Below are 16,805 nucleotides of genomic sequence, written 5' to 3' on the forward strand. Positions count from 1 at the left end.
TAGAAATTTTCAGTAAATAGAGATGGACATAGACAAAGATATATATTTCAAATAGAAATTCTGGAGTTGACAAGCATAACTCAAATAAAAAATTCATTAGAGACGTTCAAAAGTAGCTTTGGGGTTGCATAAGCAAGAATTAGTAAATTTGTAGAAAGATCAATAAACATTAACAATAGAAGTAGAGAAAAAATATTGATGAAAAATGGAGTCAGGTCTCTGAGGTGGCAAGCATGCCAAAACATATGCAATAGAAATACCAAAAATAAAGGAGAGAAAAAATAGACAGAAAAACTCTTTCAAGAAATAATGGCCTAAATGTATCATTTGATTTTAAAAAATTACTCATTATATTCAAGAATTTCAGCAAGTCCCAAACAGGGTAAATATAAAGAGATCAAAACTTAGGCCTATCACAGTCAAAATGTTGAAATCAAGAGGAAAAAAAAAAGTAAAATGACACATTCTATATAACGGTTACAATTAATGACTGGCTTCTCATCTAAAATAATGAAGGCCAGGGATCCCTGGGTGACGCAGTGGTTTGGCGCCTGCCTTTGGCCCAGGGCGCGATCCTGGAGACCCGGGATCTAGTCCCAAGTCGGGCTCCCGGTGCATGGAGCCTGCTTCTCCCTCTGCCTGTGTCTCTGCCTCTCTCTCTCTCTCTCTCTGTGTGACTATCATAGATAAATAAAAATTTAAAAAAAATAATGAAGGCCAGAAGACAATGGAAAGGCATGCTTAAAGTACTGAAAGAAAAAAAAATGTTTATCAATATTCTATATCCACCAAAATTAATCTATAAAGTTAAGTTGAATAAAGATATTTCCAAATCAATGAAAAATGAGAAAATTTTTTGCCTTCAGACCTGTCTTACAAGTAATAGTAAGAGTAGTCCTTTAGTGGAAAGGAAATTACTTCTGGCTGGTAACTTGGATTTACAGAAAGAAATGAAAAGCATTAGAAATGGTAAATATATGTGTTAATATGAACTACTTTATATATTTCCCTTATTTTCACCTCGTTTCTTTCATTTTTAAAAAAAAAACTTTTTAAAGATTTACTTTTCAAGTAATCTCTACACCTGACATGGGGCTTGAAATCATGACTCCAAGATCAAGAGTCACATGCTCTACTGACTGGGCCAGCCAGGTGCCCCTCACCTAGTTTCTTTTAAATATATAATATTATATAAAGCAAGATAACTGTAGCACAAAGGGGAATAAAGGAAATAGAGCTGTGTTGGGGCAAAGCTTCTATATTTTACCAGAATTGGATATTAATCTGTAATAGCTTGTGATAAATTAGGAGGCATATTGCAATTGCTAGAGTAACTGGCAAGAAAATGACATATATAATAAATATATAAAATCAACAGAAGAATTAAAAAGACACACTAGAAATATTTAACCAAAAAGAAGGCAGCGGTGGAGGAATAAAGAAGTAAAAAAGGATAAGAGCACATTGAAAACAGAAACATAGCAAATCTAAATATAACTATATCAATAATTATACTAAATGTAAATGATTTACACATTCCAATCAAAAAGTGGAGATTGTTGTAAGATAAACAAAGCAATTCTAAACTATCTCCAATCTCCAATAGATCCTCCTTAAATCCAAAGACACAAGGAGTATGAAATGATAAATGATACTACCATGCCAAATATAAAATGAGAGAGGAGGATTTGCTACATTACCATCTGACAAAATAGATATTAAGACAAATAATATTACTGGAGACAAATAGGGACATTTTTATAATTTAAAAGTATTAATACATCAGGAGATATAACAATCATAAATATATATGCTCCTTCTAACAGAGGCTCAAAATATATGAGACTAGATATGCTATAATTAAATGAAGAAATAGATAATTCAACAATAATAGTTAGAAATTTTAATACTCTGCTTTTAAAAATTGACAGGACAACTAGACAAAATATCATCAAAGATATAGAATACTTGAATAACACTAGGAACTGACTGAAATATAAAATGTTTCCCCAATGACATTATTTTTAAGGAACAATGAAACATTCTACAAAATAACTAAATATTAGGATATAAAATATATTTTAATAAATTAAAAGAATTAAAATTTGAAAAATAGAATTGAATAGAAAATCAACAAGAGGAAGAAATTAAGGAAATACCCAAATATTTGGACAGTAAACAGCATACTTCTAAATAACTGATGGATAAAAGAAATAATCTTGAGAGAAATCAGAATATAATTTGAACTGAATAAAAACACAAAACACAATTCAAGAAATGAGTTTAGCTAAAGCATCGCATAGGGATCCCTGGGTGGCGCAGCGGTTTGGCGCCTGCCTTTGGCCCAGGGCGCGATCTTGGAGATCCGGGATCGAATCCCACGTCAGGCTCTCAGTGCATGGAGCCTGCTTCTCCCTCTGCCTATGTCTCTGCCTCTCTCTCTCTCTCTCTGTGACTATCATAAATAAATAAAAATTTAAAAAAAATAAATAAAGCATCGCATAGTGCTTTAAATGCCTAAGTCAGAGAAGAAGAAAGGTCACAAATTAATAATCATAACTTCTACGTTAAGAAACTTAGAAAAAGACAAGCAGGAGGAGCATAATAAAGATTACAGGCAGAAATCAATAAAATACAAAACATTAAGACAACGGAAAGTTAATAAACCAAATATTGGTTCTTTCAGAAGATTAACAAAGCTGACAAACCTTTAGACAAATTGACCTTAAAAAAAAGTGAGAGAGCAAAGACAAAAATTACCAAAATAGGGAATGAAATATAAAATATTAGTGTATACCCTAGAGAAATTATAAGGATTATAGTAGAATATTATGAATAAATTTGTGACAAAAAAAGTTAATAACTGACATGAAATGGAAAAATTCCTAGAAATACATGAATTACTAAAAAATGACCCAGAAGAAATAGAAAATCAAAATAGATGTATAGCAAGTAAACAAATTCAATCCATGATTAAGTCAAAGAAAGACTCCCCACCAAATATTGAAAGAAGAAATAATATTAATCTTTTATAGACTCATTCAGGAAATAGAAGTAACAGTTACCAGGCAGTATTATTTTGATACAAAATGCAAAGGAAGATACCACAACAGAAGACTACTGACAAATATTACTCTAAACATATAGAAAAATGGTTAACAAAATATTAGCAAACAGAATGCACAACAACAACAAAAAAAGATAAAACCATGACCAAGTGGGAATTATTCTAGGAAAGAAAGGTTGGTTTAACAATAGAAAATCCAATACACCATACTGATAAAGGGTAAAACTACATCATTATTTCAATAGATGCAGAAAAGGCATTTAACAAAATCCAACACTCATTCAGTATAAAAACGCTCTCTGCCTCTCTTTCTCTTTCTTTTTCTCTTTCTCTCTCTCTCTCTCTCTCTCTCTCTCTCTGTCACACACACACACACACACACACGCAAATGCACAAAACTACCAATAGATAAAACTTTCTCAGCTGATAAAGGACATCTATGATAAAGCTATAGCGAACATCATACTTAATGGTTGGGGAGTGAATATTTTTACCTTAAGATTGGGAAGAAAGCAAAGATGATTGCTCTCACCACTTTTATCCAATACACCACTTCTATGCAACCTTGAACTGGAGGGTTAGCCAATATAATAAGGCAAAATTTCTTAATTAATTAAAGACATTCTGCTTGGAAGGAAAGTAATTGCTTTTCATTGCAGGGACAAGATACTATGTATAGAAAATCCTAATTATCCATGAAAAGAAACTAGAACTAATAGATGAGTTCAGTAAGATTTCAGTATACAAACCAATAATGCAGACTCAGTTGTATTTCTGTATACTAGCAATGAACAACCCAAAAAAATTTTTTTAAAGATTTTATTTATTTATTCATGAGAGACACAGAGAGAGAGAGGCAGAGAGAGAAGCAGGCTCCATGCAGGGAGCCTGATGTGGGACTGAATCCCGGGACTCTAGTATCATGTCCTGGGCCAAAGGCAGACGCTCAACCACTGAGCCACCCAGGCATCCCTGAACAATCCAAAAATTATTATCAAGATGGCAATTCTCCCAAAATAATCTATAAACTCAACATAGTCCCACAAAAATCCTGGCAGACTTTTTCCAGTAGAAATTGACAAGCTGATTTTAATATTTATATAGGAATGATGGGACACCTAACAGTAACTGACTTCAAAATGTGTTTATAACACATGGTGCAGTGTGTTATTAGTGCAAGGACAGGCATAAAAATCAGTGCAGTGGAATAGAATTGATATTCTTTAGATTTATGGTCAAATATTTGACAGACGTGCCAAGATAAACAAATGCTTGGAAAATTTAATATCCATAAAAATAAACTTAGATTCTTCTATCATACACAAAAATTAACTCAGAATGGATTATTAAGAGCCATAGCTATAACCTTTCTGGACTAAAACATAACAGAATAAATTAATGAATTTGAATTAGAGTTTTTAGATATGAAACCAGAAGCATGATCCATAAACACAAAATTAACAAGTTGCACTTCATCAAAATTACAAGCATACTTCATTTTATTGCACTTTGCTTTATTGTGCTTCTCAGATGTGTTTCACAAATTGAAAATTTGTGGCAGTCCTGCGTCAAACAAGTCTATTGATACCATTTTTCCAATAGCAGTTGCTCACTTCATGTCTCTGTGTCACGTTGTGGTAATTCTCATAATATTTCAAAATTTCATTATTATAAATTTGTTGTGGTTATCTGTGATCAGTGATCTTCAATGGGAAAGTACAATGAGATTAGTGTTTTTGTGGCTGCTATTGCAACATCCATTCTGCAGCCCATGGATCAAGGAGTAATTTTGACTTTTAAGTCTTATTGTTTAAGAATTATACTGTGTTAGGCTCTAGCTGCTATAGACAGCAATTTCTCTGATGGCTTTAGGCAAAGTAAATCGAAAACCTCCAGAAAGGATTCACTGTTCTAGATGTTATTATGAACATTCATGATTCATAGGAAAAGGTCAAGATATAGCATCAATATAAACAGGAGTTTAGAAGTTGATTCCAACCTTCATGGATGACTTTGAGGGATTTAGGACTTCAGCAGAGGAAGCAACTGCAGGTGTGGTGGAAATATTAAGAGAACTAGAACTAAAATTGGGATATGAGTGTGACTCAATTGCTGCAATCTCATGATAATACTTGAAGGTATGAGGAGTCACTTTAAAAAAAATTATTCATTTATTGGAGAGAGTGAAAGAGTGTGGTGAGGAGGTGCAGAGGGAGATGTGGAGGCCGACACGAGGCTCCATCCCATAAGCCTGAGATCATGACCTGAGCCAGAACCAAGAGTCAGGCACTTAACCAACTGAACCACCTAGGCACCCCAATGTGTCACTTTTTATGCAAGCAAAGAAAGTGGTCTCTTGAGCTGGAATCTATTTCTGGTGAACATGCTGTGAAGATTGTTGAAATGACAACCAAAGATTTAGAGTATTCCATAACTTATTTGATAAAGTAGTGGCAGGATTTAAGAAGATTGACTCCAATTTTGAAGGAAGTTCTGGTGTGCATAAAATGCAGTCAAACGGCATTACATACCACAGGGAAGTCATTTATAAAAGGAAGAGTTCAATGCTGCGGCGCGCTTCATTGTTGACTTGCTTTAAGAAATTGCAATAGCCACGCCAGCATTCAGCTACCACCACCCTGATCAGTGAGCAGCCATCAACATCAAGACAAGACCTTTGACCAGCAAAAAAAAAAAAAGTATCTTTTAATTAAAGTGTGTACATTGTGTTTTCTAGACATAATGCTATTGCACCCTTAATAGACCACAGCATAGGGGCACCTGGGTGGCTCAGTGGTTGAGCGTCTGCCTTTGGCTCAGGTCATGCTCCTGGAGTTCTAGATCAAGTCCTGCATCAGGCTTGCTGCAGGGAGCCTGCCTCTCCCTCTGCCTGTGTCTCTGCCTTTCTCTCTGTGTCTCTCATGAATAAATAAATAAAATCTTTAAAAAAAAATAGAATACAGTATAGTGTAAACTTAACTTTTGCATGTGCTAGAAAACTAAAAAATTCATTTGACTTGCCTTATTGCAATATTTGCCTGTTGTGGTGGTCTGGAACCAAACTGCAATGTCTCCAAAGTGTGCCTGCACAAACATTTTGACTTGAAATGAAATCATTGAGACAATAGAAAAGCAAGTATGGACGGGGAGAACATAGTCATAGAGGAGGTGAAACTCTTCTATCAACAATGTATAAGGAACTCTCACAACTAAATTGTAAGAAAACAACTCCATTAACAAACAACTCCAGCTATTGCACTAAAAGCATCTTAAATGGCTAGTGAGCACTTAAAAAGATGTTTTACATTATTATTATGTAGGAAAATGCATATTAAAATCACAGTGACGGGCAGCCCAGGGCAGCGGTTTAGTGCTGCCTGCAGCCCAGGGCGTGATCCTGGAGGCCCTGGATCGAGTCCGACATCAGGCTCTCTGTATGATGCCTGCTTCTCTCTCTGCCTCTCTCTCTGTCTCTATGAATAAATAAATAAAATCTTAAAAAAAAATCACAGTGAGGTGCCATTACACATCCACAAGAATGGCTGTAATGATAAAGACAGAAAATACAAAATGTCGTTACGGTTGTGGACAAACTGGAAACACAGATGGCAGGAAGGTTCACTTAAGAGTATAACTAAGTTGGAAGACAGTTTGGCTACTTCTTAAGAAGTGAAACATAAATTTACTATATGACCTAGCAAATTTGGTCCTAGGAATCAACCTCATTGAAATGAAAACATAATGTCTATACAAAGCCATGCATGTGAATATATTCATAACAGCAATCTTTTCATAATCCAAAATGAAATAATCTAAATGTCTGAATTCCATTGGTGATGAATAAACAAAATGAACTACATTTATAGAATGAAGTATTATTCAGAAATAAAAGGAAAGCGGGATCCCTGGATGGCGCAGCGGTTTGGCGCCTGCCTTTGGCCCAGGGCGCAATCCTGGAGACCCGGGATCGAATCCCACGTCGGGCTCCCGGTGCATGGAGCCTGCTTCTCCCTCTGCCTATGTCTCTGCCTCTCTCTCTCTCTCTCTCTCTGTGTGACTATCATAAATAAATAAATAAACAAATAAATAAATAAAAGGAAAGTACCACTGATACTGTGAATGACATGGATGAACCTCAGAAACATTATGCAAAGTGAAAGAAACCAAAATCAAACAACTGCATATTTATGATTCCATTTATAAGAAGTATCCAGAAAAGGTAAATTTATAGTCAGAAAATTCTGTAGTTACCCAAGGCTAGCGCTGGGAACTGGGAAAACTCTTAGGGTGATGGAAATATTCTAAAACTGGGTTATGGTCATGGTTGTAAAACGCCATAAATTTACCCAAAAAATCATTGAATTGTACACTTAAAATTTGTGAATTTTATGGTATGTAAGTAAAACCCCAATAGAACTGTCTGCAATTGTTTTTCAGATCATGTACTTTTTCCATTTTTGGAATAACTTGTAAATTATCATTACTCAATACAAGTTTTCCTTTTTTCTTAACAGTTTAGAAAAATGGATTTTAAAGCTATTAGGACTTGGGCATTTTGGGAAGGGAATATCTCAGACCAGTATATCAATTAGACTAATGCTTATTGGTCTGTTCAGCTTTTCTTATTAAGCCACTGTAGGTATTTTACACTTTTTTCTGGTAGACACATCCCCATTTTGGTTTTCAGATGTTTCAGCATCTGGATACTCATAATACATCCTTATTGTATGTATATCTCAATGTTTGTACAGTTATTTTCAATGATCATTGCATGTATTTTTATTTCCATCTTCTCTCTTATCAATAATCATAGAAATCTGAATATCAGCTTTTTTGTTAATCTTCTATTGTTTTGTTATCCGTGTCTTATTCCTGTTTATGTTTGTTCTGATGCACATTTTATAACAGATTGAGAAATACTTCATTTAAAAATTTTAACTTTTAAGATTCCATGACAAGGGGATGTGTAGATATTAATGATCATCTATCCCAAGATTTGCGCTTGAAGTATTTCCAATTGTTACTCTTTGCCAAACATTCCTTAATTTTCCTCCATTCCAAGTAATACATTCTTTGATTTTAAAATATAATTATTTTGTCTATTTTAAATTAATTTTATTTTTATTGAATTTTGGGCAGAGAACATAGACCATACATCAATCCTTTGGAATTTCCCAAATGTTTCCTATGCCTTGGAAAAAAATGGTTATTTGCCATTTCTTGATGGTGGTAGTTTGATGTAAAAATCTAAAGGCATCTTAATTTTTTCTACTTGATCTATCAATTTCTGAGAAGTATGTGCTAAAATCTGTAAGTCCAGTTACTGATTTATATAATTCTATCACTTTTTTTGGTTGTAGTCTGACAGAGGTAGAGCCTGTATTATTAAGTGAATAATGCTCAGTGATTATTATGCCTTCATGTTCTGTTTTTCCTTTTACTTTAAATAGTGTCCTTTGTCACTTATGATGCATTTTGGACTGAATTCTATAATTTGAGTATTAATATTACTACATCTGCCTTCTTACTCATTTTTACCTTGTATCTTATCCTATTGTTTTAATATCTGTGTGGTTTTTAATTTTAACTTTTATCATCCATACCTGGTTTGATTCTGTTTAAAATCCAGCCACAAATTGTATTTTAATTTATGTGTTTAGTCCATTTACAATTTATTTCTGTTGTACTGTGACTTGGTTCTTCTAATTTTTCATATTTTCAGATATCAGACTTTTAAAAAATTATTTTAAAAGTAGTTTCTTCTTTCCAGATTTTCTCTGATGAGGAGTTAAAGGTTGCATATCTATTTTTGCTCTTATTATGAGTACCCTTAACCAAATATCTATATTTATAATTATTTATCATCATTATTGCTAATGTCTTTGTTTATTGCTAATATCTATATCTTCTCCCCTAATATATGTTAACCTGCTCTCATTTGGTTAAAATTCCCTAAACTCCTTCAATTTGTTATTGACCGGATTTGAGTTATTATGGGTATTTCTTGATTTCTCTTGTTTTTTATTAATTCTAGAAATGTACCCTATTTCTTCAAATATTTTTCCTATATATATTTGTCTCCTTGGGACCTCTGATTCTATTCACCAGGTTCTTTAAATTTTCTCTTCTATTTTAAATGCATTTTCCTTTATCATTGCCTTCTCTGGGAGTTTCTGGATCTAATCTTCTGGTTCACAAATTCATTAGGTATTTGTACCTATGCTACTTTCATTCTTTATATTGTTTTATTTATTACCATTTAAATATTTTCCATGTCTAAAACTTCCACTTTTTTCCCATTATATCTTTTTCTGTTGTTTCATATTGCCGTTTTTTTTCTCTCCCTAAAGCATAGTTACACTCTTGAAAAATTATTTTTCTATGCATTCTTATAATTCTGCTTCAACCGATACTGAATATTACATTACCATATTTCTTTTATGTTGTTGTGTTCCTCACATATACAGATATTTCTACCCAAGATTCCATAATAGCTTTAGTTATTTTTTTCTGCTACAGTGAGTGAGATGGTATTTAAGGCTCTGCCTCTCCTGGTTAGTGTAAGGACAGGAAAAGGGATAAAGCCTAGATCAGAACTGGAGCCAGTGTTGTGCCTCCAGTTCATTGCCACTCCACCAGGTGGGGAATCCAGCTGTAAGCTCTCAGAAACTGCTAGCATTAAGAAGAGGTGTTTTCTGTAGCTTGTGACCTACCAGCCTTGGAGTGTAGAGGGAGGAGGAGGTGGAGTAGTAAATACCCACACCTGTAGTCATCACCTCACAGCTGGCTTTTGACCTGGCCTGTCATCGTCCTGCCAACACCTGTGCCCTAGTAAGCTGCTGTTGCTTTTGCTGGTGAAGGGGGATAGCAGTGATGTCCCAAGGTAATAAAATCAATCCATATCACCCATGCCTCTGTAGTTTCTCCAGAAATGACCTTAGAGAGAAAACCAGCAGCTCTCCTGCTTTTTCCTTATGCTTCAGCCACACTTCTTTGTGCCCCCTTAAACACCTTAAACAGGATAATCTAGTTCTTGTCACAAATCCTTTGCAACTGGGGATCCCTGGGTGGCTCAGCGGTTTGGCGCCTGCCTTCTTGGAGCCTGCCTTCCGCCAGGTCATGATCCTGGAGTCCTGGGATCAAGTCCCACGTCAGGCTCCCTGCGTGGAGCCTGCTTTTCCCTCTGCCTCTCTCTCTGTGTCTCTCATGAATGGATAAGTAAATCTTTAGAAAACAAACAAAGAAACAAAACACACAAAAAACCAAGTCCTTTGCAATTGCAGTTCTCTATGCCTGTAATGTCCTTTCTTCAGATCTTTAGTGGCTGACTTCTCCTCATTAATCACATTTCACCTCAAATGTTACCTTTACAGAGAGATCTTTCTTGATACTGTATTTAAATAGCCACCCTTCTAGTTATCGTTCAATATTTTAAATAGCATTTATTATACTTTAAAATTATCATATTTATGGCCTTTATCTTCTTATTAGAATGTAAGTTCCTTAAAGCATATATTCCTTTTTTTGTTTGTTGGTTTTTGCTGTGGCAGAGTCTTAGTCTAGTAGAAGCCCAGAGCCTTGTAAAATATATAGTGGATTTTGAGAAACAAATGAACAACCGAACAAATGAAATCACACACATAGCCATTACTTAATCCTGTTTTCACTCTATTTTAACTTCTTCCCAAACATATGAGATGAATAGTGGTATATGCTCCATCGCTTTTCTTTTTCTCTTTTAAATTCTTTTTCCTTTTTTGTCTTTTGGAAGTACTCCTCAATGTAAACTTTTGGTTCACAAACTCATTATATACTTGTATCGATTGTTCTTTTATTCTTTGTATTGTTTGACATACTAGGCCACTGGTCTCTATTCTAAGCGTTCCATATCTATATTTAAAATATTTTTGTTAGGACAATAACATCAAAATTTTATTTTGTCATGTGATATAATAACTAAATAATTCTCCATTTTCATTCTTTGCTTTTAGGTAGTAATTAAATTCAAGTTAAGTCTAGGACTTCTTTAGTTAGCTCATGTCACAATAGTGTTGCCAAATAAGGGTTCAAAAGTATTCATTTGATCCTCAGCACAAATCACTAGTATAGATGGGATGTAAATTTCCATTTGTCAGATATTGAAAGTGGGGTTCAAAGAGGTGGAGTGAGTGGGTGGCAGATAGGAGAATCAAACCCTAGTCTCCAGTTACCACTGAGTGTAGTTGTTTTCCTCACCATACTGGTATGTTTCTGAGTATGTGTCATATTATTAGAACTGAGAGTTGGGGATTTTCCGTCATCCTCAAAACATGTTTCATTTTATTGGCTTGTTAGTGAGGAAAATGTTTAAATAAGAACAGCAACAATAATAGCTATAAATGGTTATGATATGCTATTCTAAATGCTGTGCATGTATTCGTACCCTGAGACCTCTTTAAAATGCTGAGAGGTTAGTAATATTGTACACATTTTGCAAATAAGGACACCAAAACAGAGGGGTTAAGAAACTCCCACATCACACAGCCAGTATGTGACAGAGTTAGAATTATGAACAATTCAATCTGGCTCCTGATCAGTACCCTAATCCATAATAATAAAAACTCGATTGCAGCTTATTTTTTACCAAGAGCTTTCATACCCATTATCTACGGGACCTCATTACCACTCTGCAGAGAAGGCAGGCAGGATTTGACAAACAGTATGCTGAGTTTCAGAAAGGTGACTTGGCCTACCTCATCCAGATAACAAGTGACCAAAATCAAGTAGAAATTCTTTCTCCTAAAATCTAATTGTATCTCTGTTCTTGGGCTATGTTTTATTATTAATGATGTTATTCGTGCACTACAGTCTCCTCAATCTGTTTTGTTCTCAGTAAGTTATATTGTTGTAGGTTTAAAATATTAACCTATTTAAGTATCTAAGGAATATTTTATCTCTTATATTTTGATGTTCCTTGGTAATATCTCTTGCAGTTGAATTGCGATGATTTCAGGAAAGGAGAGAGAAATGGAGATTTTATCTGTACTTTCGAAAATGCAGCCGTTTGTGGCACAGATGGGAAAACGTATAGCAACAAATGTGCACTGTGTGCTGAGAATGCGTGAGTATCTGCAGCGGGCTTTCTCCCCAAAGCATGCTCTCTGTATAATTACATGACACATTTTTTTCTTACAGTCTAATATTTTAAGATTATTTATTTATTTATTTGAGAGAGAGAGTATGAGCAGGGGAAGGGGCAAATGGAGAGGGAGAAGCAGGCTCCCTGCTGAGCAGGGGAGGTGGATGGCGGGGCTAGACCCCAGGACCCTGAGATCACCACCTGAGCCAAAGGCAGACACTTAACCAACTGAGTCATGCAGGTGCCCCTACAGGCTTTGGAATATCAATTCATTTTGTGGGAATGAGCCATTAGTAAATTATTAGGACCACTCCTTTTATAATTCTTAAGGAAAAAATGGGTAATGCCTTACTTTATATTTTACAAAGCACTTCTGTGGGCAGTTTATCAGATAGTTGTCAGTGTCTCTGTGAAGTAGACATACATCTGATATATCTAAATCTATATATCTATCTACATGCACAATAAGCACACATCTATGTATATATACTCACTTATACACACATACATCCATACGCATACAGACATCTATTTCTGTCTATCTATCTAGGAGTATATCTTTTTTCACAGATAATTGTTTAATCATCAAATGATTTTTTTACTAAGTGCCTGATAATTTATAATAGTAGAGTAGATATTGGAACTTTTAATATTGAGCTTCTTTCCATTTATCTGACCTCTGTCACATGGCTAAAGCATCTCACTGTCCAATATTTTGTCCCCATTTGATTCTTTCTCCACCTTCAAAGCTAAGTTTGGTTGTCAGCGGTCTTCTATCAGCAAGATAGCATACCTGCTTCACAGATTCTGGCTTGTGGCATCAGTCTTGAATAGTCTGCTCTTCAGTTTTTGCAAATATAAATACAACCAGTGCTTAAAGCTGATAAAAGATGTTATAAATATTCAGTCTTCAAGGTTCTACAAACTTTATCTCTCCTTGTAATAACTATCTTTACCAAAACACAACTGAATTAAATCATTCTGATGCCTTGTATTATTGCATTTTCAGAGATTCACTCTGAAATTATGCCTTTACCTCTCACCAGTGATCAACATAAATGGAAAGCACAAATAAACATAGGAAGAACAGATAGGTTTTATTAGATAGTATTTTGTAATATTATTATGAACACATTGAACATGTAATTACTACTATGTTTTATGTGGGGGATCCTGTGATAGATTCTTTAAATCTCTTCAGGTCTAAGTTTCTCACCCTAATTTCTGGTGTATTTCTTTCATTATGTAGTGAGAAACATACTGCACATTGTGTTTCTTCCTTAACTTTGTCTACTAGGAGATACTGCAGTAACATTGGGATTCAATTTTTTTTGTTTCCTTCAGATGATATCTTTTGATATAAATTTTTTCATATCACTCTTAGTGACTTCATTTTCCTTTTTTTTTAATGTTATACAAAGACTGTGGTTTTAAGCTGCCTTACCTTTTAAAAAGTAGGAAGTGTATTATGGTTCTGTTTTCAGATAGAGATAAAGCTCAATTAGACTGAATAAACTTAATTCTTAGGACTTTAGGTACTTTCCATGACAACTAAAATATATCAGTCAGCATAGCCCAAACAAAGAATAGTTTAGTGGGATGTTAGGTCCTATAAACTTGAATTCATATATTTGAAATAACATCATCAACAGGATAGTTCTTTGGGGACATCTGATATCTGGTTACAAGGTGTACTTTTTCCTTCTCTTATACGGATCCTCCCTAGATGCAGGAAAGAAAATTGTAGAAAAAATTTTTACAGGTCTGACTCTTGTTAACCCTCCAACGTGATTCTATTTCTTCAACTCCAAGTTATAAACATAGGCTCTCATTAGAAACAGTAAGTAAAAAAAAAAAAAGAATGCAAGGTGACACCTGTTTTCAAGGGCAAAGGACAATCATAACACAATGAAAACAAATTATTTTTTGAATGGTAAGAAGTTCTGTGATACTAAACTGTGTCTACTTACTTTCAATTCCAGTAAATCCAGGTCTCAAGTTGGCATAAAAAGTGAAGGGGAATGTGAGACCAATAATCCAGAGCAGGTGAGGACAAGTGTCAAAATAGTGGGAGACCTTGGGCGGCTGACTTTAGAGAGAAAGAAGGTACCCCCCTCTTCCTTCTTTGGTGGAGTGTTAGGAAGGAAACAACTCTTGCTCTATTTGAAATGGGTCACTGCTTGTTTAGATGAAAAGCAGTTGATAGTTCCTGAAACTGGAGCAGGTTACTTTGGTAGTTAGACTTCTCAGCTCTATTTCTGCTTTCAATGAAAAAAAGAAATAAGTCAATCAATCAATCAAAAGGAAACTACACTTGTAGAAGAAAGGGCATTACGCTTCAGTCGCTTAATCTGAATTGAAACCCTAGCACTGTCACTTGCTGTCGGGAGACCTTGGGCAAATTACTTACCCATACTGTACCAGGGTTTCCATATCTAAAAATGAAATTTGAATTAAATAGCTTTTTCCTATGCTAACATTCTGTGCCCCTGTGATGATAGGAAAAAAAAAATGTCACACTTGATTTTTTCTAGCTGAATGTTCTCCTACGTCAAAGTTTGGTGCCCTTTCTATGCTCCTAGAGCACCTACCAGGAGAGTTAGCACATCATATTTTAAGTCTCTTTGTGTCATCAAGTACATTGTGAGCAAATTGAATGCAAGGACTGTGTTCTGCCTTAGTTCTAGCACATATTAGGGTATCTCTGTTTACTAATAAATGAATAAGTAAATGAGCACCATACAAAACCACTTGAATTATGCAATACTTAATAAGCTACCTCTAGGCATCTGTCACTGCTCTAGGTGGGTAATGTGCATTGGGCAGAGAAGCATTGAGTACTATAAAATTTCTGAAAACAGTGTGGAAAGCACTACAATCAGGATGGTGAATGTTAAGTTCTTTTCCCTGTTCCTCAGGATGTATGTAGTGCTTTTCGACCTTATGTGAAGGATGGAAGACTTGTATGCACTAGGGAAAATGATCCAGTCCTTGGCTCTGATGGAAAAACACATGGCAATAAGTGTGCCATGTGTGCCGAGCTTTTGTAAGTATTATCATCCCCAAGCAGACCAAGTAGGTGGACTTGATGAGGATGCACTTGGTGATATCCTGAGAACTGCTCCACAGAGAGATACAGTCCTTTTCATGAAACATACAATTCTTTGTCTTCACAAGTTGAAATAGTCCTTGCTTTCTGAGTGGCTTCTTTTTAGTTCTTTCATTTGCTAGAATTTCTTAAAAGGCATAGATAAGGTGATTATGTTAATTATTAAATTCAAAACGCTTAATATGCTTAATTACAATGATAGGACAATGCATGGTGTTTTATAAGGTACAGTATTTTAAAATTTAGAAAACACTTTCCTAGAATAATCTAGTTTGGTCTTTTGATGTGCATTGCTTCATTTGAATGTGTATAGAGATTCTTACTAAAAGAGACAGTCTAATTTAAATTAATAATAATAACAATAGTGTCATGTGGCTGCCTTCATTATGAATATAAAAGGTGAAAAAAATGAATATAAAAGGTGGAACTTTAGGAAAGGGAAGAATAGGGTTAACTTTCTCTGAGTGCCTGTCATCTTGAGTACTGAGGCTGCAATGTGGAGAAGATCCAATGAGTCTTTAATATTCTGGCAGTTAAACAAGGTATAGACTCTCTAATCTGTATGTCAGCAGGCTTTAAAGTGCTCCAGTTATATCCATGGATTTTTAAAATCAAGACAGAGAAAGATTTAACAGATCAATAAATTTCACACCTGCCTTTGAAAATTACAGTGTGCTGGTTAGAGAATTCAAGGGCAGATCCTATCAGGTTTACAAAACAGTGATTATATCTGGTTTCCAGACAGGAAATAAGCCTAATTTCTACTTTCTTATCTAGAAGACATGTGCCTATAGTGTTCCAACCTGCCCCAGTTCTGTGACTTTCTGTTTGTTTTCATGCACTAGCTAAAAAAGAGAATTTGACCTCTTGGTTTAACTCTTGGTTTCATCCTCTGTAGAACTAATAATGCCTGTCTCTGGGATGAGAATGTAATTAGGTAACAGATATGAGAGGATTTAGAAGCTCAGTTCAATGTGGCTTTTTTTTTATTATTTTAACAGCGGTGATTTTACATGAAGGCAAACAAACACTTTATAAGGTATAGAAAAGGTTTGCATAAGGGTGTGGACGGCAATACCTCAAATGCTCAGTTTGGTTTCACCCTTGTCACAGCGTTGTGTTAAAAAGCTCTTGGTTCTGCCAGTTAAAGGGAATTTTCCGGACAATCTTCTGTTTGTCAATCAAGGAGTCACACCCATCTACTCTTAGAGTACAAAGCTTCTAATTGACTGTCAGTGAGTCAGTTTCACACCCTTCCTTATCTTTGGCAATTTTCTGGCTAGAATTCAAGACAGGGAAAAGGCTGTGTCATGTAAATCGATTGGTTTCACAAGTTATGGCCAAGGATAGGAAAGTGCCTAGCACAGAATTGGACACCAAAAATATGATTGAGCCATAAACTGACCAGCTGTTCTCTTTCTTAACAGCTTAAAAGAAGCTCAAGAAAATGCCAAGAGAGCAAGTGAAGCCAGAATTCGAAGAAGTGCCAAAAACGTAAATTACTCACCGAC

The 16,805-nt window shown here is 35.0% G+C and overlaps 1 protein-coding gene across 1 annotated transcript in view; it reads left to right on the forward strand.

Moving 5' to 3' along the window:
* Positions 1–16,805, forward strand: part of SPINK5 (serine peptidase inhibitor Kazal type 5) — an 80,112-nt gene that overhangs the window by 12,782 nt on the left and 50,525 nt on the right. The window contains 4 exon segments of the mRNA NM_001025397.1: positions 12,040–12,167; positions 14,168–14,231; positions 15,104–15,231; positions 16,722–16,788. Of these exon segments, the coding sequence (NP_001020568.1) occupies positions 12,040–12,167; positions 14,168–14,231; positions 15,104–15,231; positions 16,722–16,788 (387 nt within the window).

Source organism: Canis lupus, chromosome 2 (assembly GCF_011100685.1).
Source record: "Canis lupus familiaris isolate Mischka breed German Shepherd chromosome 2, alternate assembly UU_Cfam_GSD_1.0, whole genome shotgun sequence".
In the NCBI taxonomy this organism is placed as follows: domain Eukaryota; kingdom Metazoa; phylum Chordata; class Mammalia; order Carnivora; family Canidae; genus Canis; species Canis lupus.